Here is a 25,280-nt window from a genome sequence, read left to right as displayed (position 1 = left end):
TGGCCGACGCTCGGTATGTCGGTGAGGGTAAGGGTGAGGGTGAGGGTGAGGGGAAGGGGGCCAGGGGGATGTCAGTGCCAGATGCCCGGGGGCATTCTAGACGGAGCCGCCACTGTGGCCCCTCGTCTTGCCGCTCTCTCCTGCCCTGCCGCCGCCCTCGCCCGCCCCGCCGTCACCGCCGCCCTGCTGCCAGCGCAGTGCATCCCCGCCCTGCTGCCGGAGCCTCGCCATGTAAGACCCAGGGGCACGGAGGAAGGAGTGCCATGCCCGGGGGAGGGCAGGACTCCCTTTGTGTACCCAAGACTGTGGTGCGAGGTGATCCGTCCCGTGTTGAGTGAGGCACCGCGTGATCGAGTGTGTGTTAGTGAGGCGCCTACTGGCTCCTGGGCGCCGTAGTGTGAGGGCCTCTAGCGTGGGTGAGCGAGCCCCTGAGTGAGGAGCCGCGTGGCTCTCAGGGGCCGCGTGGCTCTTTGGCGAACGGGTCTGTGGAGCCCCGGAGAGGCTCCGGGCGGGGGGCAGCCTGGCCGCACGGTCGCTGCAGCGAGGAGCCCCCTCAGCGAGGGCGGCGCTGCGACGGGATGGTGCCGGCGCCCCCTGAGAACTGGGCGGCCATGGGCGGCGGAGGCGGCACTTCGATAATGGGCGGCGGCTTGGAGGGCGGGCTTGGAGGCGGCACGGGGAGCAGTGGGGGCTTGGGTGTTGGTGCCGCCCCTGCTCAGCTCCTTAATTGGTTCTATCTTACCCTCGCTGACCACCATAACCAACAACAGCAGCAGCAGCAACAGCAGCAGCAGCACCAGCAGCAGCAGCAGCAGCAGCAGGCTGCCGCAGCCGCCGCGGCTGCAGCCGCAGCTGCCGTAGCCCATCCCGGAGCTCAGCAGCCTCCGCTTCACTCCTCCCAGGTGAGTTGGGGTTTAGCCTCCAACAAGTGTGTCGTGCTGAGGACACACAGCAATGGTCTTGACTTGAGCAGCGATATCTTGCTTCCCCTCCCATCCTACCTCTTTCCCTCCCTCCCCTCCCTGATCTATGCGGCAGAACACTCTGGAATGAGAAGTGAAAATATAGGGTGTTTGGCACTGTTCATCAGGACAGGCGTTCCTGTCCTGAAGGGGGATGGCACTGTCCATCAGGACAGGCATTCCTGTCCTGTGGGGGAGGGGAGTTGCTGAGGGAGGGAGTAGTAGTAGTAGTAGTAGTGTGTGTGTGATTCACCTACGGTGATCACACACCATTCCCCTACGGAAAGAGCTCAGAACTCATAGTGACCGATCTTTGGGTAGGACTGAGACCACTTACACACCACATACCGGAACAGCGAGGTCACAACCCCTTGGGTTATATCCCGAGGTGAACAAGGGCTACAAATTAAGAGGCTCGCCCATTTGCCTCGCCGCTCCCGGTATTCGAACCCTGGCCTTCTTGGTTGTGAGCCGAGCGTGCTAACCACTACACTACGCGGTGTGTGTGTGTGTGTGTGTGTGTGTATGTGTGTGTGGAACGAGCGGTGCAGACACTCTTTGACCCAGAATGGTGAGAAGACAGCTGGCCCAGATGACTGAACCAGCTGCTCCCTACATATTTTTTTTTTCTCTCTCTCTCTCTCTCTCTCTCTCTCTCTCTCTCTCTCTCTCTCTCTCTCTCTCTCTCTCTCTCTCTCTCTCTCTCTCGGCCCACAACCGAGAAGGCCTGGGTTCGAGTCCCGGGCGCGGCGAGGCCAAAGGGCGAGACAGGTGGAGGAGCCTCTCAGTGTGTAGCCCTTGTTCACCAGCAGCAAGTAGGCACAGAATGTAGGCCTCAATTATGAAACGCTCTCTCACCACTATTATTTTCAAAGGCCACAGAGACGATTTGCCGGGTTCTCAGGAGTGTTTCTTCTGTTAATAATATAGAAATCCTATTAATCTGTCATTAGAACCATAAACAAAAACACCCTTAAACACCCGTGTAACTTCAACCAGAACCTTCTGAATGTAGTGGAGGTGCGGCGTAGAAGCGTTTCAAAATATGGATCATAAGTCGAGGGGTTGTGGCCTCGCTGTCCCGATGTGTGGCGTGTGAGTGGTCTCAGTCCTACCCAAACATTGCCCACTATCAACTTTGAGCTCTTTCTGTCGGGGAATGATTGGCTGTGTTGTGAGACCAGCAAACGGATAACACACACACACACACACACACACACACACACACACACACACACACACACACACACACACAAACACACACACACAGACACACAGACACACATTCAGGTCTCACTGTACCCATGTTTTGTCTTTCCAGCTTTCAATCCTCAGTGGTGTTCATGAGTGATGAATTTTTATCTATTTTTAAACATTTATTTTTCATTAGATTTGTGTGTGTGTGTGTGTGTGTGTGTGTGTGTGTGTGTGTATGTGTGTGTGTGTGTGTGTGTGTGTGTGTGTGTGTTACAAGAAACTAGATCATTGTTTATGTCGCGTCCTTAGAGATAAACAAAGCGTGATGTTTAAATTATTATTATTATTATTATTATTATTATTATTATTATTATTATTATTATTATTACCATCACCACCATTATTATCATAATCATCATCATCATCACCATATCATCACCATCATGGAGATCCTTCCTTCGTGAGTGATTGCGCAGAGCAGAGCGGCGCGTCACCTGTGTAGGGCAGGCCCGGTTTCACACCTGGGGCATCGCAAACTGGGATGCACTCACGGAAATGTCAACTTTATACATTCAAATGATGTCTTTTCTCTTTACTGTTTTAAGCTTTGAAGTCAGTGAAAGGCGTATGTGTGTAAGGTGCTCGCAGCGTGTAATGTTTGTAATGTTGTGTCACGTTTATAGCTGGACATCACGAACAGGAATACACTCACGGAAACTTAAATTTGTCGCCTCAAAAGATGCCTTCCCCTTTTGCCATTTTTAGTTTAGAGTTTTGAGTGAAAGGCGTATGTGTGTAAGGTGCATGCAGAGTGTCGCTATCGAGTGAGAGTGTCAGTCAATGGCAGTGTTACCGTGTTCGCGTGTCCTCGTGTGGGGCGAACCTTAGAAGCATGTTTGTCTTAATTAACTACGTACACACACACACACACACACTCTCTCTCTCTCTCTCTCTCTCTCTCTCTCTCTCTTTCTGTGTGTGTGTGTGTGTGTGTGTGTGTGTGTGTGTGTGTGTGTGTCCGTCACCACACGTCACCACTTCGTCAGCCAGGTCTCCCGGTCACCACACTTCCTTGTCCCAGCCTCACCTGTGTCACCCTGGCTGATTGGTGAACGCTCAAGCATTCTGAGACACCTCGGCTTGTTATCTCGACTCCATTCATCAGGCTCTATGTAGTGGAAGTTGTACGGGTATTCAAGAGTGTTTTGATGTTGCCAGTGACAAGGATTCTGTATTCCTCTTTCAGCAGGTTCAAGAAATACGGGTTTTCAAGAGTGGTTTCATGTTGTTAATAGTATTTTTAACAAGAATTGAGAGAGAGAGAGAGAGAGAGAGAGAGAGAGAGAGAGAGAGAGAGAGAGAGAGAGAGAGAGAGAGAGAGAGAGAGAGATGAGGGGGTGAGGAAAAGAAGTGTTTCGAAATACGGCCTTTCTTAACTGATTCCATTTGACTTGTTTAATCTTGATCTTGATTTATTTCTTGGATCTGCGTGGCTTTCTTGGCGACCTTGTGTTAAGAAAAGCGACGGCACGGCACCACCCATGGACCTTGAACACACACACACACACACACACACACACACACACACACACATGAGTTACTGTTGTGTCGGAGAAGAGCAACTGGATATATCTGATGGGATTCAAAAGAGAGATGAGAGTGAAAAATAAAGGAAGATGCCTAAACGGCACTTAAAATGTATAGTTATTCCAATAGTGATATATGCATTAGGTATTGATGAAAGAGTGAATGGTAAAAAAAAAAAGCATGCATTGATTGAAAGAGAGGAGAGACAAGGATGATCTACCCGGCAGGAAAAAGAGCGAAAGACCTGAAAGAAGAGGCGAGACTGAGTTGATGTGATTTGGTTGTGTCAAGAGGAGATAGAAAGACGATGAAGAGCATGTGGGGAGGAGGATGCTGGAGATAGATCTACCCGGCAGGAGAAACAGAGGAAGACCTGAGAGAAAGAAGGTTCATGGCTGCTATAAAAGAAGACACGCTTGTAATGGATATGACTAAAAAGTCGCAGAAGACTTAACACGTTGGAAAAGGTTGATCCACTGTGGCGACCCCTGACGGGAACAGCCCGAAGACAGAAGGGAGGCTAGCGCAGATAAACACACACACACACACACACACACACACACACACACACATACAGTGCTGTTGGTGCCAGAATCAGGTGGTGTGGTGCGGTGAGGCTGGCCAGACTGATGGCATCTCGTACGCGTCTTCACTCGCCACTCGCCAGCACCTCGCATCCCTGACACGAGGCTACGGGCACAGCGAGCGTGGCGGTGACTCATGCGTGGCCACCTCACAATGTAGTGTTTTGCTAGGCTCCTTCCCGGGAAGAAGATCGGTAGGAGGGAGATACACGTGTTCCGAAAAGCTCTCTCATTACGACTAATTTCTAAGGCCACATTAATGATTAGCCGGGTTCTCAAGAGTGTTTTTCTCTGTGTAATTTAAAAGTTTTGTTAATTTGTTACTAGAACCATAAAAAAAAAAAAATGCTTTTATAAAACCTGTGTCACTTCAATTAGACTAGAGCCTTTTGAAAATAGTGGAGGTGCGGCGCAGGTATTTCAGAATACGGTCCAGAGAGAGAGAGAGAGAGAGAGAGAGAGAGAGAGAGAGAGAGAGAGAGAGAGAGAGAGAGAGAGAGTAAGATGCATGGATGGATGCTGTCTGTGGTCTCTGACTGAACTACATTTCTCTACACTAACGATATTTTATGATGAAGATCATGTAGCTATATAGAAAAGTGTATGTATACTTTTCCTTGTGGACAGAGCACGCATGTCTGGTGTGGTAATGTGTGGTGCATACAGTGCAGGAGTGGCGAATGACGTTGTGGTAGTGACACTGTAAAGAGCTGGAATCGCTGTACTAGTCGATAAGTTATAAGTATGGAGAATAGAAAACTTAGCAATGGCATGCTCATTTGCAGAGAATACCGCTAAGGCCGCTCTCTCGTCTCTACTGCTCTCAACAGGTTCCGGTGGATGTTAATAATGCTTTTCAAGTGCGTGTTCATAATTGCAACGATACTTTACACGGATTCTATATCATTTATGTCGGAAAAAAGTAACAACTGTGAGAATCTGAATAATCATCTCTGTGGCTTCTGAAAATATTCCTTGTGAGAAAACTTTTTGCACCTTCGTCAGTCACACCCATTATAAACGTGTCTCCTTTCACTGCATCCGCAAACCTTCTCTCAGGTGTTTTATCTCCAGTATTCTCCTCCTCCCACACACTCCTCGTCTTTCCTCTCATGCCTAAGCTACCTCAGTCTCGCTTCTCTAGCTTTGTCCCCATGTCATGAGAGAACAATTTCCAGATAAGTGTCCAGGTTCTTTTCCGACTACTTTGACTGGTGGATTGACGTTTTCAAGTGGGTTCTCATGATTCTAGTGATAGTTTGACAAATTCATCATTATCATCATCATCATCATCATCATCATCATCATCATCATCATCATCATCATCTGGACCAATCACTTCTGTAGCCTTTGGAAATAGGCATAATGGGAAAGCAAGGCGTCTCACAATACTGTTTTCATTGGTTAATTTCAAACACAAATCCTTTGCTTACGCATTGTTATTTTGTAGCTTTGTAGTCTTTCTTTGTGACTCGTTAATTTAATAATCATCATAGACATAACGAAGGAGGGAACGTTTATATATATATATATATATATATATATATATATATATATATATATATATATATATATATATATATATATATATATATATATATATATATATATATATATATATATATATATATATATAATCTTTTTTAGCCACTAATTGAGAAAAAAATAAAATAAAATAAATGAAAATGAATGAATGAATAAGGGAAATAAATATAATTAAATAAAGTAACGAAATATGAATGAATGAATGATTAAACCGCTGAACACATGCATGGCAGGGTGTAACAAACCTGGAGGCAGGAATAACACCTTATATTAAAAAAAAAAAAAAAAAACCTTATTTGTGACTGGAATCGTTACTTATTCCTCCCTCCATTTCGATGAGATGTGGGGAAGTGAAGTGATATGACAGAAATAAATGGGATGTGTGTATGAATAAGATAAATAAATAAGATAGATGAGTAAGAAAGGTAAATAAATGAGTGAATAAGAGAAATGAATGAAGCCAATATAAAAATAAGGTTCATGAATAAGACAAATTAAAAAGGAAACAAGATAAGTAATGAATGAAATAAATGAATCAAGTAGGTAAGTGAATGAAACAAAGTGCAAGTAAATGAAGTGAGAATTTGTTCCGAAGCAGCGGCGCCGCCTCAGACACTCCCGTGAGCGCCGTGGCAGCACAACACACGTCTACTGTTGCTGCTAGCGCCAGGACTAGAGAGCAGTCACTTCCTGGCCTTCATGATGGCATGACGCTGGTCAGACCCGGTGTGTGGCAGGTCGGGTTATCAGGGGTGCCAGGGTGCCAGCCACGTGGCCTGACTGGTGGCTGGTGGCTGGTGAAGGCGTCAAGTGCCGTCAGCCGAGTAATGCTGCATTGTGTGCGGCAGGGAGCGGCCGCCACGCGTCTCCACTTAACTGAACACACGTCCATTCCTTTCAGAACAAGGTGCTGGCGGGGGGATGGGGCGGCAGCGGCGGCGCCGGCGGGGGCCAAGGTACAGGAGGCGGCGGGGGCGCTCTGGGCTCTCTCTTGGGGGGTGGGGGAGGGGGCGGCCTGTTGGGAGGGCTGGCCGGCCTCTCCCCTGGTGACCTTTCGGCCCTCACCTCCCTCAACGGCGCCATCACCGCCATCAACGGAGGCTACACCAACGGCCTGAGCAGCCCCGTCACCAGCAGCCTCAACGGCAGCATTGGTGAGTGGGCGCGGCGGGGCACCGCTTGAAGGGCAAGGCACTTCAATTCACACTCACCACGGGGAAGTGCGGGGGAGGTGGTGTGGGCGGCGGTGTGGGTGGTTGTTTCCTGGAATACCACTACACCAGGACCGCCCACCACTGCACGGTACTGGGGCACGTCCCGCCGCTCTTCCCTGTGTGTGATGCATCACGTGCACCTCACACAACTCTGTCTCAAGGATAAGACAGTCAAACACACACACCCACTCACACACACACACACACACACACACACACACACACACACACACACACACACACACACACACACTGGCTGGTCTGAAAGCACACTCTCGGTAATCCAAGCCAAGCTCCTTCACTACACATTCCTGAACACTAACATTAACATTACTTCAGCAACACAAACAAAACAGATCAGTGCAATGCAAACAAACACCTCCACATACGAGGCCAAGGCTGGCGGGAGGGCTCAACACGATTCCCTCGCCACCGCCACAGCCCCCACCGCAGAGATTCGGTGATCACATTGCCTACATTTCGGCCAGTATTCTGAAACACTCAGCTCTCTCACCACAGCTATTTTCAAAGGCCACAGAGGTGATTAACCGGGTTCTCAAGAGTGTTTCTTGTGTTAATAATGTAGAAATCTTGTTAATCTGTCACTAGAACCATAAAAAAAAAAAAGAAACACCCTTAAAAACCCATGTATCTTCAACTGGAGCCTTTTGAATGTGATGGAGGTGCGATGCAGAAGTTTTTCAGAATCTAGTTCTTTATTGTTCCAGATTAGCACATTTTGGGTTATGTATTTAATTATTTATTTTAACACTGAGAAGTGAGAAAGTACATTCTACATTACGAATACTCATTATGTTATTCGCTGGTAATACTGAAAGTTTTGGCTCTTGTATTCTGAGCTGACGTACTTTCGACACTAGTGAGTACGTGCGGTGTCTTATGAATAGATGCGTCCAGCTACGGCTTGCTTTTAACACTTAGTATCTGGGTGACCTCTAGGAACTTATTAGAATAGTCTATTATAGATTAGAATTGCATGAAACTACTGACTTTTCAGCCGAGAATATTACAAGGCATAATACTTAACTCGCTGACTGTATACAAGAAAGTTGCCACAGAACTTACTCAAAGCATCTAGTCTTAGCTCAAGTAAGAACATGAAAGTGCTGCCACCGCGTTCAAGACGTTAATCTCTAATGTTGTGGTGCGAGTCTAGGGTTACAATTTGGCACGACAGCAGGAGTGGTCGATTAATTCACACATTTCAGTAGCTAATCATATCTTTGTTCAGTAATATTCGTCTAGGATCATTGATAAAACAGCAGATGACAAGCTACCATTACCATTAGCAGTGAGGGGCCTGATAGGGTAAGGATGTATAAGATAAGGAAAGGGAGGCACGCTAACAGCCATACAGTGCATAGAGGCAACACTGAATTCAACAGTTGATTGAGAGGAAGATACATAAATGGAGGAACAAGAAAAACAGGAGGAGGGAGGATACAAATAAAGAAAATGATAGAAAACATGGCAGAGTAAAAAAAAGTAGGGCCCGCCTTGGTACACTGGTGCAGGGCGCGCCTGGGGGCCCATGGATCCTCAGGTGCATGGGTTTGAATCCTTGGGATCGTCCGAGGTTAGGATCCGAGGTCAGGTCAACGATTCCCAAATGCTAACACCAAAGTCCTGGCTCTGATAAATTAGGAAAGCCAGACACAAAAACAAACATAGCAGAGTGGGGCATGCAGGGTAGCCGGACAAGGGATAGGGGTGGGATTAAAGGTAGGATAGAGTCGTAACAGCGGCGAGGGTCAGCTGTTGCTACATAGAGGCTAACCTTTAACCTGACGTGCCGCGACAGGCGAGCTGGCAGACCACCTGAGTGAGCTGACCCTGGGGCTGGACAAGAAGGTGAAGGGGAGGAAGCTGCCGCCTAACTACCTGTGCCACCTGTGCTTCAAGAAGGGCCACCACATCAAGGAGTGCCCGCAGGCCCGGCCCAAGGGCGAGGGTCTCACGCCTTACCAGGGCAAGAAGAGGTGCTTCGGGGAGTTTCGGTGCACCAAGTGTAAGAGGAAGTGGATGAGCGGCAACTCGTGGGCGAACTGCGGCCAGGAGTGTATCAAGTGTCGCATCAACGTGTATCCTCACAAGCAGGTGGGTGGCCCTCCACGCGGGGCTGCGGGCGAGACGGGGGAAGAGAGGGGGGGGTGCTAAACCGGGGGGAAGCGAAGGGCAGGAGTGCAGCAGGGTTACTGGGCAAGGGGATGTGGTTAGGGGAAGGGCAGAGTAGTGACAGAGGCAAGGGTGACATATGAGGTGGCGTTGCACACAAGGCAAAAACTGACAAGCACGAGTTCTAATAGGGAGATTGTGGTGCGTGGTGCCTTGATCTGACGCTGGAGTGCGGAGGTCAGGCCAGCGATTGGCAGGGGGCGGCGTGGAGCAACGAACACTCGGTGAGCTGCTCTTTCGTGCAGAGAAGTTTTTAGAATGCAGAGTATAAAGAATGTTACATGTACGTACTCTGTGCATGAACAGGTAACACAGTAGATAATAGCCAGATATCGTCAGTGAAGTTTTAGAATGCAGAATGCACACACTATTACAAAGATACATATACTTCATTCATAAACACATAAAACAGTAAGTAATAACCAGATACAACTGCATAAGTCCCTGCGGGCACTTCCGATATTACGTGTTTCCTTCTGTGTATTTTTTCAGGTCAGTGTACATACCTTTAAAGGATATTTTGAAAGATTACACACCATTATGGCGTGGAGCTCGTACTGAGGCAATTCTGTTATCATTATTATCTATTTATTTGTTTTTATCTATTTATTAGTATTATTAATGGAAGTGACTGAGTGTGAGGACTAGAGGTGAAAGACGTGACTGGCTTCAGCGCGCGCTACGTGAGTGTACTGCATTGTTGCTACCACTTACCACTTACTAGAAGTACAGGAAGGGTGTGCTGGGTTAAATGATTGTGGGTGAGTCGAAGCGAACCAGCACCTCTGCAGCAGCCACAGGGAAAACTGGTGACTATGCCGGGGTTAGTTTTCCTGACTCCTTGGTTTCTTTTTACATTTTCAATCAATTTCCTGAGGCTTTCAAAAAGACCACAGAAATTCGTACCGTTATTACGAAACACTGCTGATTGATTTAAAAAGGGAGAGCGATGCAACATCCAAACATCAAAAAACGGTTAATTATATTTCTAGTTTGTGGTGTCAAATTGCTGGAAAAAAAAATTCAATTTATCCATTTATTTATGTTTATTAGAATTCCTTCAACCACAGTCAGATGTAGAGACAAGGAGCCGCCGCGGTCGTACACACTCGAAGTGACGCGAGGTGACGAGTCCTATGCAGCTCCAATACCAGGCACCGCCACCACCACTACCACCACTTGATAGACCAAATACAGGAACTTTTCAGCAGTCATGACCGAACCCACACACGTTTTTTTTTTTTTTTTTCCTGCCTAACCGTCGTGGGTGGGACGCCATGCAGTAATGGAATGACTGCCACTCACTTCCTCGCTGTTTGCCTCGTGGGATAAAAGTGCAGCGACAGCCAGTAGGACAGCAAAATATACGCTGCTCACCAGCACAACCTCGCCGCTAATCAGGTTCAAAATATGCAATATTAATCCGAGTGTAAGAAAGAAAGAAAAAAAGATGAAAAAAAGACATTGCTTGAAGACACAAAATATTCTGTGTGTCAAGTCCTAAAGAAAGTTATATATAATCATAATAACCGTATGAAGAGAAAAAAAGAAAGAAAGAGAACGAAAGAAAAAAAGAAAAAAGAAAGAAAGAAAAAAAGATATATACATAACTGAATGATGCAGAATCTTGCCACTTGGAGCTCAGACTCGTTAAGTTTTAGCCAGTGTGACGCCAGCCTTGGTGAAAATAAAATGTAGAAAGCTTCTTTAGGTCTTGAGGGAAGCGAGGGATGTGTAGGCGGATGTGGACGGGAGAAGAAGGAGGAGGAGGAAGAGGACGGAGGTTCAGTACGTACGAGTACTTGACGACCTCACTGCAAGGGGGATGAGGAGGCTACCCCCCCTCCCCCACCACACACAGCAGTAGGGGTGACTCAAGCATCAGGGGTGTTCTTAAGGCACTCAACGCAAGAAAGAATAAAAAAAAAAGGAGGGGGGGGCGTAGGAAAGTGATGTTTATTTAGCAGGAAAGTACATTTGTGGGATGTGTACTAGAGGAGAAGGGGAGGCACGATAGAGGGGAAGGAAGGGAGGGAGGGAGGGATGAAAGGGAGGATCTCTTTCATGACAAGCTTTCTCTCCTTGACACAACTGTTTTATGGAGTTTCATGGAGTAGACACGCACCACCATCACCAACACCACCACCACGAGCAGGCAGGCAGCAAGAGTCGTCCTCTCTGGCAGGGTATTTTTAGCACCTCCTCTATGCACTCTTCACACGAGACCTGCTGCTCTTACTAGCGTGCCTCACTCCCTCGCACTGCCAACCTGCCTCTCGTCCTGCCCCTCTCTAAGACCCGTATTCAGAAATGCTCTGCTCTCTCACCTCGACTATTTTCATAGGCCACAGAGATGATTAGCCGGGTTCTCAAGAGTTTTTCTCCTGTTCATAGTATAGGAATCATGTTAATCTGTCAAAAAAAAAAAAAAAAAAAAAAACTCAAAAACCCTTGTAACTTCAACTACAGGCTTTTGAATGTAGTGGAGATGCGGCCAGATATGTTTCAAAATATGGTTCTAGCTCCTTACGTGTCCATCCCTGCTCTGGCTCTCCCCTCTGCTTACCATGTGGTGCTATAGGCCTGCCTTGTGCCCTGACCTGCCTCCGCCTCCCGCATACCCTGCCCTCCTTTCCTTGACGCATGCCTCGCTACTTCTCCAGGCTTATCTTTCCACCTTGTCTCTGCCACATTACTTCATCTCTCTCTCTCTCTCTCTCTCTCTCTCTCTCTCTCTCTCTCTCTCTCTCTCTCTCTCTCTCTCTCTCTCTGTCTCTCCTCTCTTTCTGCTCATTTTGTTTTCTGCTCCACGTCTCTGCCAAACACCATAATACCATACATCACCTCTGCTTTACCACTGCTTGTGTCTCCCTGCCCAACAGTCATCCTTATACCCTGCCTCACCCTGGTTCCTTCTGTACAATAGCCGTCATTATACCCTACCTCTCTCTCTCCCTTGTATCCTCACTTTGCCTGTGCCTCTCTGCCCAATAACATCCATATTTTTTGCCTCTCTGTCTCCGTTCCCATCCTCACGCCCTGCTTCACCCCTGCAGAGGCCGCTGGACAAACCTGACGGGCTGGACGTGTCAGACCAGTCCAAGGTGCACCCCCAGCATCTGTGCGAGAAGTGCAAGAGTCTTGGGTACTACTGCAGGAGGGTCAACTAACGCCGCGCCGACTGCCAGCCTCTTCGACGTCCGCCTCCTCCGCCTCACTGATACGCGGCGAGTTCTCTCTCTCTCTCTCTCTCTCTCTCTCTCTCTCTCTCTCTCTCTCTCTCTCTCTCTCTCTCTCTCTCTGTTTTTTTTATTTTTGTAGATTTTCTCCTTCTTCATCACCTTGAGTTTAAAATACTTTATTTAGCTATTTTTATTTTATTTCACTTTATTCACTTTTTTGCAAGTGGCGATTCTCTCTCTCTCTCTCTCTCTCTTTGAGGCTCGAGCAATCAGCGTGTGTGAGAGGAGCGCGCCCTGCCGGAGGTAAACACACAAGTGAATATTTCGTTTTTCTGTATAATTTTGGAAGTGTCAAGATGGCGTCCAGACGGCGTCCGCACCTCAGGCAGTGTGTGAGGCGTCTGTTGCGGCCGTATTGGTGCGCTTCGATCTGAGCAAGTCTGTAGTAACATTATTATTATTTTTTTTTATTAACATTTTTATTCTCTACGACGCTGCAGTTTTCAAATATATATATCTGAAGAACGAGAAATATACGATAGTTATGATCTTTATTACTAACGACCTGTTATAGGTAAATGAATGTAATGGTCATGTGTGTGTGTGTGTGTGTGTGTGTGTGTGTGTGTGTGTGTGTGTGTGTTGCCATTTGGAAGAGATGCAGTGCTTCTCTCTGCCTTATTACTATTATTACCATGATTATTACTATTACTATAATAACCATTATTATTATTATTATTATTATTATTATTATTATTATTATTATTATTATTATTATTATTACTATCGCTGTTATTATTATCATTATCAAGAAGACGAATATGTCGATGAGGAGGAAGCCGGGCGAGCATATGCTGTCCTTGGGCAATGCTGCTCGTGGTGTTTCTGTAGATCTGTCGCTGTGTACGATATTCATGCATGACTGTACAATATTACACTAAGGTAGACTGACTTGTATTTGTTATCTCTCTTTTCATGGATGCCGAACTGCTCTTTAGGCGTCTATGGCGTTTTCATGCATTTTGAGTTTTTTTTTTCTTTTTTTCCCGATTTCTTTTCATCTCCGTTTTCTCTTTGAAGTACATAATATTAGGAGCCGCCCCGAGAGCTGAGGGACTCCCTTCAGCACTTAGCGGGCGGCGGTGCTGAACACTGGTGCTAGTAGTGGCATAAGGATCCTCGCTTGGGCTCAGGCACGTCCGTCTGTCCATTCATCTGCTTCTTGTGCATCCATCACGCCCGGAACTCCGAACACCAACTACCCGTACTTCGTGACTACTTTCTAACAAACTCCAGTGGAAGCTAATGGGGGATTTCAGATGTGTTCATACGTTTATAGCGATAAAGCAGTTACTCTGCATCGTCAGTGGGAAAGGCAAACGCAGAATGAAAGCCCGATCATTGTCATGTCTGTGGCCTCTGGAAACAGTCGTGGTAAGAGAACAAGGCGTCTGGAAACACGGGACCTGAATCAACCGCACCGCTCTCATCCTCTTATTCCCCCCCGCCAGGTCTTGCCGTCTCTCATCCCACACAGACCAAGTACCCCATCGCTGCCTCCCATATTCTGAAACACTGTGCCACTCCTCCACTACTTTCAAAAGACTCTAGTTGAAACTACACAAATTTTAAGGCTGTTTCTAAGATTCTCTTGACGGATTGTCAAATTTTTTTCTACATTATCGACAGGAGAAACACTCTTGTGAAGCCGGCTAACCATCTCTGTGGCTCTAGAAAATAGTCGTGGTGAGAAAGCGTAGCGTTTCTGAATATGGGCCCTGTAATCACCTACTAGTAAACAACACATCCTAGTCCTTTGTCCACACACACACACACACACACACACACACACACACACACACACACACACACACACACACACAAGTACCTCCATGCATGGTTATCAGACAGCCGTACGTATGCCTACTAGAACTGAAATATGAAGCAAATTAACAGTACTAATATGCGGTCATGGCATACTGAAAGTACACAATGCATGCATGAAATTATCGGAAAGAATGTGTGTGTGTGTGTGTGTGTGTAATAATAATAATAATAATAATAATAATAATAATAATAAACGATTTAATATTTAGGCAGTTAACAAACTGAAAATGTACATAGGGGGTGGGGAAATACTTAACATTAATCCTAAAGGTAAGTCTAATCTAGAAGGGACTATTGATTGATGGCTCGCACCATGATGGGAATCGCACTGAGTCTGTACCGGTCCGTGCGCGGCGCCTTTAGGGGCGTTATCTTGTTGTGGTGTCTGGTGGCACGGGTCGGGCGAGGTGCGTCAGGCGGCAGCATGTTTCTGAGACGTGGATGATGCAGTAGTCCCCTTCCAAACTTCTCCAGAGCCTTTCGGTACCTGGTGGATAGTCTGGACAGGCTCAGGGTGGTCAGGGCTTCTTCATAGATGGTGTATGCAGGGCCAAGGATGACCCTGCACGCCCTTTTCTGCACACTCTCTAGCTGTAGCTGTTCAGTGTGTGTGAGGGAGGAGGACCACGCTGGGGAGGCGTACATGAGTTTGGGGAGGATGAAGGTAAGGTACATCTCCCTTAACTCATCTGTCGGCGTCCCCAGCGACCTGAGTCTGCGCAGCATGTACAGCCTGTAGGTAGCTGATCTTATGGTGCTGGCGACATGCTGCTTCCAGGTCCAGGTCCAGGTCCAGGTGTGTGTGTGTGTGTGTGTGTGTGTGTGTGTGTGTGTGTGTCACAGATCGCTTTGTTCTCTCACCACGACTACTTTCGAAGACCACTGAGATAATTAGCCGGAATTCTCAAGTGTTTATCCTGTTAATGATGCATAAATCTTATCAATCTATCACTAAATTCGTAAAAACACCCTTAAAAACCATTGTCATTTCAACTGGAGGCTTTTAAAAGTAATCGAGGCGCGGCACAGAGGTGGAGGTGGTGATTGTGGTAGTGGATGCACAAGAGGTGATGGACTGGAATACATTTGTCCGCCTGTAGCCTGTCGAGTGTACTGTAATATAGTGTAAGGCTGATGTTTGTTGTCAACCTCGTGTGGTAATACTAATTATCGTACATCATACATACAACGTGCAATACTTTCGCTACTCTCCTCCCGCCTTGCACTGCGCCAAGCTGAGCAATGGTGTTATTATTATTATTATTATTATTATCATTATTATTATTATTATTGCTGTCACTATTAACATTATAGGGTATTTTCCTTAGCAAATTAACCAGGCTTAGCTATGCTCGTTAAAGGTAGTCATTCTTCATGTTCTTTATTGTTCAACATTTACTTACAGCAAAGGAGGACAACTGGCTGACTGTAGCATGGACTAACGTGGCAACAATAACTGACCTATATAAATACTCGCAGTTGTGTGTGTGTGTGTGTGTGTGTGTTTGTGTCTTCATTGCAACAACAATTATTATCTCTACTCTTCTTCACCCTTAGCTGCGGTTTCACAATAGCGTTCGTTGTTATCATAAATTTTCGGGTGTTTTCCTTATGTTTTAGTAATGGGCTTATGTATGTACGAGTATTACAGTACGTACTTATATAGGGTGAATGGCTGCCTCTATAACTGTATCATTTATGTATAACTTGTAATTTTGTGGGGTTCTTTTATTTCATATGTATATTTCGAGTGATGATGATGATGTAGGCAGCACGGCATTTGTGTGGAAGTGACTGTTTGTTTTCGAGGCGTACGCTTGTGCTGGGTTGCCCCGCCCCCTCGTGTGACGTCACCCGTAAACACGATTATGCTCCACGCTTCGTTAAAGAGGCACCCTCTCTCAACTTGGAACATTCTCTCTCTCTCTCTCTCTCTCTCTCTCTCTCTCTCTCTCTCTCTTAGGAACATATTGGTTTGGATGCTATGATTACTCTCTTCTCTCTCTCTCTCTTAGGAACATATTGCCTTGGATGCTATGATTAGTCTATCTCTCTCTCTCTCTCTCCTTTACGCACACACACTACAAGTGGGCACTACATATTATATTGGGTCACAGTGTCCTCCGCCCTTCTCAGTGCCGCCGTGACCTCAGCGATGGAGTGAGGACCCCCGCTGGCTGACGCACAGCGAGGCGCTTCTGTAATGGAGACAAATACCGTGACGAAACTGAAACTTTACCGCCAACTTGATTAGGGTTGCCAAAGATCATGGGCATTGCCAAACATTTAGGTGTCTTATCTTGACTACTTATAACAAACTCTAGTGGAAGTTGTTAGCGCTCCCGAGGGTGCATTTATGATACTGGTAGTAGTTCAACGAGGATTTTTACAATATCAGTGAAAAAAAAAAAAACAGGTATAAGATCCCGGCTAATTATCGCTGTGGTATTTGAAAACAATGCGTACGAGAGAATACAGCGTTTCAAAATACGTGGTCAGATTTTTGTACTTAAGGCAGTAGCGACAACAGTAGCAGCACGGCGCACGAACACTTTCTGTAAATAGATGTATGAAATGTCACTCATCAATTTGCAATATGCTTTGTGTGTATGGGGGGAGAGGGGGAAGGAGGATGGTATGCGTACTGGTTCCCCACCAAATTGATGGGGCGTCTGAGGGACTAGTTTTTGTAAACATGCGGTGGCGGAGGCAGATATGTGCTGCGGCCGAGGGGAGTAACAAGGCTAAAATTAACCATCTGACCGACTTCACCCACCCTTCTGCTCCGCCTTTTCCTGTTTCCCCTCTCGCTGCACCAACATCACGTGTATCTGTGCGACGTGCGAATTTGAATCTCCACAGATAGAACAGTATGTTTTCCTTTAGCAAGCAGATGCGTTACTAACATGCGCCTTTTGCGATCTTTCATCTGACATGCCTTGGTGCCATTGTGCGCAAAGGAAATCCCCATATTTTCTTTACTAGATCCTGATGTTTGATAGTCGTTGCTTTCTGATTTCCTAGCGGCGTACCATGGAAATATCAAGACGCGATTGACTGTGTACGCATCCTCTTGACTTTAGTAATGCGCACACCAAGGAAGCAACATGCGGTCAATGACACTTTAAGAATTCTGACTCCAATTTTTACTAGGCATATTGAGAAGTTTGTGTCGCGGGCCGCCGCTGAACTACTACGGGGTTGAAGTCTGGCAGTGGCAGGCAGGGTGATGTGTTCATGCAACGTATTCACAAACTCTTCTGCGCCTTATCTCGACTACCATTCAGAGGCTCCAGTGGATGTTATTGAGATTTTCAAGGGCATCTTCATGATCCTAGTGATAGTTCAACTCGGATTCTGCATCGTCAATGAAAATAATAATAATAATAATAATAATAATAATAATAATAATAATAATAATAATAATAATAATAATAAACGTTCAAGAGAGTCTGGATATTCAAGTCTGTGGTCTTTGCTAATAGTCTTCATTATAGAGGGAGAAAATACAATAAAAAGTTGCAGAATACGGGCCTTACATCAGAGTTAAGGGTACAGCAGGAAGTAGGGTACGCAGGCAGCGGGCAGGGTACGGCTATACGCACAGTCTAGCTGAATGCGGAACGGACGCTTCCCGTCAGTCAGGGTATGTAACACTGACGCACAGATTGCATGTGTATTGCACGGGCATTCCACTTAACAGTACGTTGGTGAGTGGGTGGCGGGTGAGGGCACTGGTACTTACATTGGACACAAGGAAAAGACACTACTTGTATGTGCACTTGTAACCCGCCTCTAGCAGGGGTCACGCTGAGCTGCTCACCCTTCCTTGCTTTACTAGTATAGTGGTCCGTATTCTGCAACGCTTTGTACGCTCATCACGACAATCTTCAGGGGCCACGGAGGTGATTAGCCGAGTTCTCAAGAGTGTTTCTCCTATTGATGATATAGAAATCTTGTTAATCTGTCGTTAGAGTCATAAAACACTCTTAAAAACCCGTATGACTTTAATTAGAGCGTTTTGAATGTAGTGAGGATGCGGCGCAGATGTGTTTCAGAATATTGTTCTGATCTCACGAGTTTTGGATCCTTAGGATAAGCACTGAGTATTACTTGATAAGAATACAACCTCGCTCAGGGCCAGTAGCCAGCGGGGGAAGCTGTGTGAGTAATGGAAAAAAAAAAGAAAAAGCGAGAGAGAGAGAGAGAGAGAGAGAGAGAGAGAGAGAGAGAGAGAGAGAGAGAGAGAGAGAGAGAGAGACTACCCTGCCACTGCTATGGGTACTGTACGCCACACTGGGAAAAAAGTGTGGACAAGGAAAGGATACTGAGAGGCAGGACAAGTGAAGGACACTGAAGCTCACACAGGGCACGGAGAGGAAGGCAGACAGTTTAATTTAAGAGTTACACTGCACACACACACACACACACAAAAAAAAAAAAAACAGAAATCATGAAAACAAGAAACCTGACACGAGAGGCGGACTATGCACACTCGAACAACCATGCCTTGTAGAAATAGACCGATGGAGTGAACAAACTAGAGAGAGAGAGAGAGAGAGAGAGAGAGAGAGAGAGAGAGAGAGAGAGAGAGAGAGCGAGAGTCTGCCAGGGCGCGGGGCTCCTCGTCAAAGCTCAAACATTTCCAAGGCGGTGGGGCAGCGTGCGGTGTGTGGTGTGCTGTACTTATTGTTCCCTATCCCTCTCTTTGCCATGTTCTCTTGCCAGTAGAAAGCACATCCTTCGTCCTATCCCTCTGCTGTCCATTTTCCTCACCTGAGTTAGGTTAAAATAGAAGCTTCTTCTTAGTTGCCTAATATTGCGTCAGCATTTTTTTTTGTTCCTAGTAGTAGTAGTAGTAGTAGTAGTAGTAGTAGTAGTAGTAGTAGTAGCAGTAGTAGTAGTAGTAGTTGTAGTAGTCGTAATGAAGAGACGTATCATATAATTCCTGTCCTCCATTCCTCTCCCCCTTCCTTCCCTCCCCTATCCTGCTGCCCCCCGCCACTAAATAGTAATAATAAGTGATGTTCGTTGGTCATGTTCTTGTTGAGGTAGACTGTAAGCAGACGATGGCCTTTCCTATTACACCGTTAAGCCCATTACTGACATGAGTTTAGGAGATAATTTTTTCTTTTCCTTTCCTTTCTTCCTTGATGAAGATACGATTAAGCAAACGAATTCCCCTTGATCCTATTTCCAAACGTGTGACCCCATTTCCCAATACCTGATCCCATGTTTCTCTCACTGGAATGCATGTTATGTTGGCTCGCTTCATTTGCGCACTCTTTTTACAATATCCTTTCACATGAGCATTATTTATTTCATTATAGTTTTTTTTCTCTCTTTTTACCGTATTGTTTTACCATACGAAGAAAAAAAATCAATAAATATAGCTGACAAAGAAGAAATATGAATAAATGCACGTGTGAAATAGGCATTTACTCCGTCATTTCACAACCTTTCTTTCCCATGGTGAGAGAGAAACAGTCAGGCTCAGAGGGAAAGGAGGCTCAGAGGAAAACTCTACGCCGTCTCGCCCTGCATGTTTCTGGCTAAGGGGGGCGACGGCGCGTAATGTAAACAAACGAACGCCTCAGGGTGACCTTAGTACCTTGCTGTTGCGTTGCGGCGTTGGCTGTCACCGTTGTGCCTTATGTGGGTTAGTGGGTGGGTCGTGAATGCTGGTAGGGAGGTCGTCGCCTTGTGCTGTAGGGGTGACGTGAAAAAAGAAAAGAAAAAAAAAAAGAAAAGAAGAAGGCTGCTACTATTGTGAGAAAGTAACGTCAGTGTTTTAAGGTGTCTTCATCATTCTATAACCCAATAATAAGAATAAAAGAGATAAATGAAATAGGAACACCCATACGAACCTGACTAATAATCTTTGTGGACTTTTATAAGCAGTTACTATTAGGGAGAGCTCAAGGTGTTTCAAAGCACGGGTCTTTGTGTTCTAATCTTTCCTTCTTGCTCTGTACGGTTCCTTTGGGTAGTGATGCCACAGTCTAGCGAGCTTCATGTATGTGAATGGAAGACAGAAGTCAAAGCAGGGACTAATGAATGGTTTTGTGATTGGAGTTTTGCGAGGACCAAGCGAGAAATTGCAATGTGATAGGAGGAGGTAGCTGCTTGACTCTCTCTCTCTCTCTCTCTCTCTCTCTCTCTCTCTCTCTCTCTCTCTCTCACTATTTTGAGCAGCTGTAATTTGTAAGTAGCAATAGAAAAAAATCTATAATTAGTGGATTGTGAAACAAAAGTGATGAGTAAGGAATCTGAAACTTGCACTCTTCGTTACTAGATGAAATGCGAGTCTTTTTTTCTGGGGGGATGGCGAGGCAGAGGCGTAAAGAGCGTGAGTATTGTCCCTTTTTTGTCCCGTCCCTCTCTTGCACAAGTGCGGCGCCGCTGTACCTACGTGTGGGTGGATGTAACAGGGGAGGCGTGGCAAGGGTGTTTCTCCCTACGCCCTCCCTTGTTGCTGCTTCACTCTCCCTCCCCTGTATCGCCTCGAAGCACTGCTACCACGTACTTAACCTAACCCAGTCTTATCTAACCTGCCAATTCAATCTTACCTAATCTAACTTAACCCTAACCTAACTTAAAGGTCTACTGCGCTGCTAGCAATTTAACTTAATCCAACTTAATCTAACGCAACTCAACCTACCCAAACCTTACTTACCTAACCTTACCTTAACGTAACCTAACCCAACTTTATGTAACCTAACCTAACGTAACCAAACCTAACCTTAATTAACCTGACCTTACCTTAATGTAGCCTAGCCTACCCTATTTGGCACATGTCTCCTTAATCACTAACCACTCTGAGACATCGTTACTTGTTCCACAGCCACCTCCAATCATTAAACTGGCTTGAAATTGCAAAATCTATTCTTTTCAATCTCTTTCTTGCAGATGCTTGTAAAAATTTCATACATTACCTCTAGTGTTGTTAATTCTTTCATATCGTTGTGAAAGGGTTAACCTGACCTTATCTTAACATAATTTAACCAAACCAATCCTTATGTGACCCTAACTAACCTAATAACACTGAACCTAACCTAACCTAACTTTACTTAACCTAGCGATACCTTAATTTAACCTAACCTAACCAAGCACGACACATTACTTAACCTTATGTAAGTCAACCTAACCCAAGACTCACTGCGCTGTACTAATGGCATGTGTACTTAACTGGCGCACTCCGACCCTCTGCTTTCTCATCAAGGTGGTGGGGGGGGGGTCGACGGAATACAGAGTCGGGAGGAAGAAAAAGGAAAAGTAGAAAGGTTGTAAGAGCGTGGTGCATGAACTCAGCACGGCAGGCATTCACTACCAGCGCCTCACTCTCCATCCATTCCTTCCCTATCTTGCCTCCCTCCTTCATACACCGAACTTACAAAATGAAGAATACTTAGCATACAACAGATTACAGAGTATTTAGACTGGCTCCCTAAGATAATGCATTGTGTTAGGTTACGTTAGGTTAGATATTCTTTCATCTCCCTTCATCTCCGTCCCACTGTTCCCAGCATCTCCACGGCTCCTGTCAGCAACGCATATCAAGAGGCATGACGTCACGTGTTTACAGCGTCACGCACTCTTGAGGGGCTGTGGAAAGAGGTCTTAAGTCTCTCTCTCTCTCTCTCTCTCTCTCTCTCTCTCTCTCTCTCTCTCTCTCTCTCTCTCTTTTGTGATTGTGACGTGAAAATTTTGTTGTTGCTTTTGTCGTCATCGTCGTCGTTGTTATTATTATTATTATTATTATTATTATTATTATTATTATTATTATTATTATTATAATTATGATTTTTATTAGTTGTATTATCATTATTATTTTTTTTTATTGTCGCTGCTACTACTACTACTACTACTACTACTACTACTACTACTACTACTACTACTACTACTACTACTACTACTACTATTTCTACTACTACTACTACTACTACTACTACTACTACTACTACTACTACTACTACTACTACTACTACCATCATCATCAACTACAGTCTCTCCCTTCTTCACCACCACCACCATCATCACTACCGCCACATTTGGGACTCGTGTCAGTATTAGGATTAGAACCTACTCCCCCTTCGACTCCTGCGGCCTCTTCCTCTACCATTAATGAAGCGTCGAGATGCAAAAAAATAATGACTCTTCAGCCTTTCTCTCATCGCCGCATTGTTGCATCATCTTCTAGTGCTATTTTCACGCGAACTGTTCTTCTGATCTTGCTAACTGCATGCCTCCCCTTCTCCCGCGGCTTCTCTGCACAAGACTTTCAACTTCCTCTCATGCCAATTATGTCCACTTCTCAATTGCAAGAGTTAATCAGTATTCTCAAACATTTATCGTTCTTTCTGGTAAACTATGGAACTCCCTGCCTGCTTCTGTATTTTCTCCTTCCTATGACTTGAACTCTTTCATGAGGATGGTTTTCAGACACATCCAGTTTTGAATGATCCTTTTTGACGTTTCTTTAATGACTGGAACCTTAGTGGCCCCTTTTTTTCGCACTTTTGTTGCCCTAGACCAGTGCTCCTCTTGCATTTAGAAAGTAAAATAATAAAACCAACCCCGATATCGAGAAGGGAGGATGCCTGGCGGGGTACTTCAAGGCTTTCATCTAGTGCCTTTGGTTATTCCAGTGAAGATGTTAAGTTATCAGCAGTCGAAGGCGGGCTGTTTATGCCTGGCGTGAGAAGCGCTAGGTTAAGTTATGCATACGTTAAGCTGGAAAGTTAGTGCAGAGAAGGAGATAGGAAAGGTTAGGGGAGGAATGGTTAAGCTAAAGGGTGAGGTGGTGAAGTGAAAGGATAAAGGAAGTGAGAGGAGGAGAGAGTAAAAAAAAAACACGTGAAGTGAAGGAAAGGAAGAGAAAGGAGAAAAAAAAAAAACAAAGGAAATGAAATGAAGTGAAAGGAGGAGGAGGAAAGAAAAAAAAAAAAAAGGAGCAAGGGAGAAGATAAGTGAGGGGAGAAGAGGCAAAAAAGAAAGGAAAAGAAGAATTTAAGTGAATGGGGAAAATGAAGGGTACGGCAAGTTCCCTTTAACGTGACAGTGGAGAAGGAGGAGAAGGAGGAGGAGGCAACGTGTTACGGGTTGCCAGGCCTCACGTGGTGGGTGATATTCTGAGAACACCTTATTTTTGGGCGCCTCCTCCTCCTCCTCCTCCTCCTCCTCCTCCTCCTCCTCCTCCTCCTCCTCATCCTCCTCCTCCTCCTCCTCCTCATCCCCTTCATCCACCGCCACCTCCTTTTTTTTTTCCTTCTCCTCCTACTTCCCCTTTTCCTCCTCCTCCTCCTCCTCCTCCTCCTCCTCCTCCTCCTCCTCCTCCTCCTCTTTTAATTTTTTATCATCTTGCCTCCCTTCATCGAATAAAAGAACAACTCTTAGTTCATATAATTTTCCAATGCCTTTATGATTAATTATTATTGTTATTATTATTATTATTATTATTATTATTATTATTATTATTATTATTATTATTATTATTATTATTATCGTTGTTATTATTTTGTGGTATGGCGTGATATCAGCGGTGGTGATGGTGGTGGTGGTGGTGATGGTTGTGTGACGTTAATGTACACGGAAGGATGGGAAGGAGGGAGAGGTGTGAGAGGGGGGGATGGGTGATGTGCCTCTGTCTTGATCCTGTTTTTGATCTTGGGGAGCCAGTCATTCCGATGGAGAGAATGACGGAGCGAGAGACTTGTATAGTATTAAGCATTACATTATTATTAAGTTTGTCTTGGTTGCCTTACTATGTACGTATGTTAGAAGTATGATGTTATTCTTTCTTTTTTTTATTTCTCTTTTAATTGTAAGTTTTAATATTGCCTCACGCCTCCACGTATGGGATGAGATATATACTTATAGGCACGTATCCGCCATTACAAGAAGAAAGAAGAAAATGATATGTAAATTTTGGCTGGCCTCGAGATATGAGGAAAAAAGAGAGAGAAGAATCAGATTGCTATTTTTATTTCAACGTTTTTCGTGGATTCCTGAGTAAAAATTGCAGGATTATTATTATTATTATTATTATTATTATTATTATTATTATGTTAATAGTCCTTCCCCTTTATTAGTTGTAGCTTAGTAATGCGTTGAGTCGCATTATTATTATTATTATTATTATTATTATTATTATTATTATTATTATTAACGAAAAAAAAAAAAAACGATGCTAATGGGTGTGCCTCGGCGTCCGTGTTCGGTGAGCTGAGACGGCGCCTGGTCTGTGTTGCGGCTGTACTAGTGTTGCTGTACTTAACAACTCCCGCTGTAGTGTTTCCGTGTCCTCTTAATAATAAAGTGTAGTGCAAAGATGGACTCCTCTTCTCCTTGTGATGGTGGTGGTGGTGGTGTATTATTATTATTATTATTATTATTATTATTATTATTATTATTATTATTATTATTGTTATTATTATTATTATTATTATTATTATTATTATTATTATTATTATTATTATCATTTTCATTTGTAGTAATAGTAGTAATAGCAGTAGTAGTGTAGTGCAAAGGTGGACTCTTCTCTTCTTATTCTTCTCCATCTTCAGCAAAAGTGTTGGTGGTAGTTGTGGTGTAGTAGTAGTAGTAGTAGTAGCGGCAGCCTCAGATGCAGTAAAAGCAGCAGTAGCAGTAAGAACAGCAACAACAACAACAACAACAACAACAGCAACAACAGTAATAATAATAATAATAATAGTAATAATAATAATATTAATAACAAAAACAACAACAACAACAACAACAACAACAACAACAACAACAAGGTGACGCCCCACAGGTGGCAGCGAGTCAGTGTCCAGTCGCCGCGTCAGGTGAGGTGAGGGGACGGACGGCACGCCACAGGACAGATGCTTTTCTTACTGACGAGGCAGACTCTTTGTTAAATCACCGCCGGCATAATGAAAGCTT

General features: G+C 45.0%; 1 protein-coding gene across 1 annotated transcript; it reads left to right on the top strand.

The window, feature by feature from the left end:
- The first annotated feature begins 88 nt into the window (after positions 1–88).
- On the top strand, positions 89–24,515 carry LOC135105234 (zinc finger CCHC domain-containing protein 24-like). Its single transcript, XM_064013411.1, has 4 exons — positions 89–902; positions 6,777–7,029; positions 8,912–9,207; positions 12,342–24,515. The coding sequence occupies exons 1-4, from the start codon at positions 579–581 to the stop codon at positions 12,453–12,455; spliced, it is 987 nt and encodes a 328-aa protein (XP_063869481.1). The 5' UTR covers positions 89–578; the 3' UTR covers positions 12,456–24,515.
- The last annotated feature ends 765 nt before the right edge of the window (positions 24,516–25,280 follow it).

Source organism: Scylla paramamosain, chromosome 11, assembly GCF_035594125.1.
Source record: "Scylla paramamosain isolate STU-SP2022 chromosome 11, ASM3559412v1, whole genome shotgun sequence".
In the NCBI taxonomy this organism is placed as follows: Eukaryota; Metazoa; Arthropoda; class Malacostraca; order Decapoda; family Portunidae; genus Scylla; species Scylla paramamosain.
This window is presented reverse-complemented; position numbering and strand designations above follow the sequence as displayed.